The sequence below is a fragment of the Montipora foliosa genome, chromosome 12, assembly GCF_036669935.1.
Source record: "Montipora foliosa isolate CH-2021 chromosome 12, ASM3666993v2, whole genome shotgun sequence".
In the NCBI taxonomy this organism is placed as follows: domain Eukaryota; kingdom Metazoa; phylum Cnidaria; class Anthozoa; order Scleractinia; family Acroporidae; genus Montipora; species Montipora foliosa.
Genome location: NC_090880.1, coordinates 794,765 through 797,264, shown reverse-complemented (window position 1 = coordinate 797,264; position 2,500 = coordinate 794,765). Strand labels below are relative to the sequence as shown.

The window sequence follows — 2,500 nt, the reverse complement described above, 5'->3', positions numbered from 1 at the left end:
CGAGGTTAAATTCAATGCAATGGTTGATTCAGTAAGGTTTGGTGAAGTCTCAACCTTTTAACTGAAATTTTCATCTTTTGTTTCAATGTAATTTTTATTCGAAAGTAAATGGTTAGCAGAAGTAGTTACTTGGTATCCTTTTTTGCTTCAGAAATGAGATGTTCCTTCTGGAACAAGGAAAGTTCAACAGAATTCAGGAGGAAAATCAGGTGTAATGCACTAAAAAAATGCCAGAATCGAAATGTTGCATCAACTGCCTCTGCAGACATTCTGGTGGCTAGTCCCACAGCAAGGGCTTATTTGGAGAAATGTAGATAAACCCAAAGAATGTTTGCTGGTCAGAATGCCATACTACCATTGAAAAAGTGGTGGTTTTGAATACACTTGACCAAAAAAGACATTGTAAAATTTATAAGAAAAACTAGCTAAAAGCCAGGTGGATGAAGCCATTGAAGTTCACAAAAGTGGGCGTGTTCTTAACCAGACTTACCATTGTGCTCCAGATATAAATTATCAAAACTCGATGAATGAAAATTAAAGCTTGCTGCTAGAAAAGATGTTCACAACTTGTTGGGCAGACAGCTTCACTTAAGCTGGGTGAACACAGTTTCATTTACCTTTTTCTCTAAAACCCTTGATCCTTTGGGTGCCAAAAATGGTAGCAAGCAAGTTAACAACACGAACTTCAGTTTTTTGATAGTTAAGCTGACGTATCTGCCATTGCCATGGTAACATGAATAAATATAAGCAGGTCTTTAAAATCGGTTTTCTTTATTTGCAGAAAATGTCTCCGTTAGATTTTTTTTATAATTTGCATGCAACAAGCTTGTAACAATGCTCACAAGTTAGCACTATTTTACTAATAATTTGACAGAGAGATCTTTAATTATACCTTGTTGAAGGTTCACTGGAATATCTAGAATTTCCTCTGTTAAAGTTCAAATTTTTTTCTATCAATCAGTACTCCAGTTAATTATTTCCTAAAGTATTTTCGTGCCAAATTTCGTTGAATTCTAATGAGGGGTTCTCGAGAAATAGGCGTATTTACAAGAAAGCTAAATGCGAAATGTTTCGCATTCAATCACAATTTTTAACTTACTACACGTGCGCTGCAAATTAACCAGGTTCTTTCGATAACAAAGAAAATCTGCGAATTGCGGAGTTCTTTGCATCGTTACCTTTTCTAACATACATTTCTCATAAAAGATTAAAACCATCAAAACACTAAATGTTCAATTTTGAGGAAAATAGTACAGATAGCGGAAGCATTGAGTAAATAAAATGATTGCTGTATTGAAGCCATGTTTATTTTTTTTGCAATCCTTGTGCACACATTGCCTTGTGTTCGGCCACCTTCAGGAGGCTCGAAATAGTTTTTCCTTTATGCACACAGATAGATATGTTCTCGTGCTTTTAGATATAGTTAGGGTAATCGATGGGTATCATTGAGTTTATACACAATGCAGAATTAACAGTTTTTGGCAAAAATTGATTGAACACTTCCAACTTTTATGTTGTTATAATATGGAGTTATCAATACTGTTGATTCCAAGGTCTTTTACTTTACAATGTTGTAGTGATTGTTTATGTAATTTTGGCAAAGAACTTGGGGAGTGAAGTCCCGTTTTTCCTACCAAGTAATGTTATCTCCTTACCCATATTGATAGGCCTGTTACAATTTTGTTGTCACTTGTTAGAAATGTAACGGTACGTGTTATTACCGTAGTCCCAAAAATCATAATATTGTGTACTTTAGAATAGTTTAAAAGTGCATTGAAAGACTTGCCATTTTTTGTAAGCATGGTTAAACTCCTCATCCCGGGTAAAGCTTGACAGGTCTGTTAGGAGATTAAAATTGATTTGAAGAGTAAATGGGCTGAGATGCTACTCCAAAATCAGAGGATAAATAAAGATTATAACGATGATGGTCATACTCAGTTGCTAAGGATTCAGTAAATGATTTCATCCAGGCAACTTAACATGTTAACTGGGTAATGCTTAACGGCCCAGGCCTGTTGCAAACATTAATGAGCATGGTGAGTTCAATTAGAACATTTTGTTTCTTCTTTTGTCTCAGAAATTAAGGGATGAAGTGACTTCTCTGAAAGGCATTTTGCAGGTATGAATTGAGTACTATATCTCTCACTTTCTTGGGGTTTCCAATGATGTTGCTGGTGTTTTGTTTAGGATGAAGTGGCAAAACTTAAAGGAGGAATGGCTTTAGATTTTAGCTTGGAAAAGAGCCGAGTCAAGGAAGAGGTTGGTCAATGTTATTTGTTGTTTGTTTTCAGTTCCAAGGTTTTGTTCTGTCAAGAGTCCATTACCCAAGAGTACGAATCCGGTTTCAGGTTTGTCCTCATCAGCGTCAGAAAGTGTCTATTAATGGAGTGTTTTCATGTGACGTCACGGTGGCCATGTTGGTGTCCCTAACTAATCCTCCGGGAATTGAGCTCTATTATAATGCTAGAGTTTTCTTTTGTTTCGGTGGGAAAACAAGGTT

At 35.9% G+C, this 2,500-nt stretch overlaps 1 protein-coding gene across 3 annotated transcripts in view; it reads left to right on the top strand.

Moving 5' to 3' along the window:
* Positions 1 to 2,500, top strand: part of LOC137978881 (mitochondrial calcium uniporter regulator 1-like) — a 15,428-nt gene that overhangs the window by 3,903 nt on the left and 9,025 nt on the right. For all 3 annotated transcript variants that reach the window (XR_011118230.1, XM_068825997.1, XM_068825996.1), the window contains 4 exons: positions 1 to 36; positions 152 to 209; positions 2,078 to 2,119; positions 2,188 to 2,259. The exon at positions 1 to 36 is cut by the window's left edge and continues 8 nt beyond it. Coding sequence is in view for 2 of the 3 variants with exons in the window: in XM_068825997.1 (XP_068682098.1) it covers positions 1 to 36; positions 152 to 209; positions 2,078 to 2,119; positions 2,188 to 2,259 (208 nt within the window). In the remaining variant the exon portion in view is untranslated. The remainder of the gene's footprint in view (positions 37 to 151; positions 210 to 2,077; positions 2,120 to 2,187; positions 2,260 to 2,500) is intronic.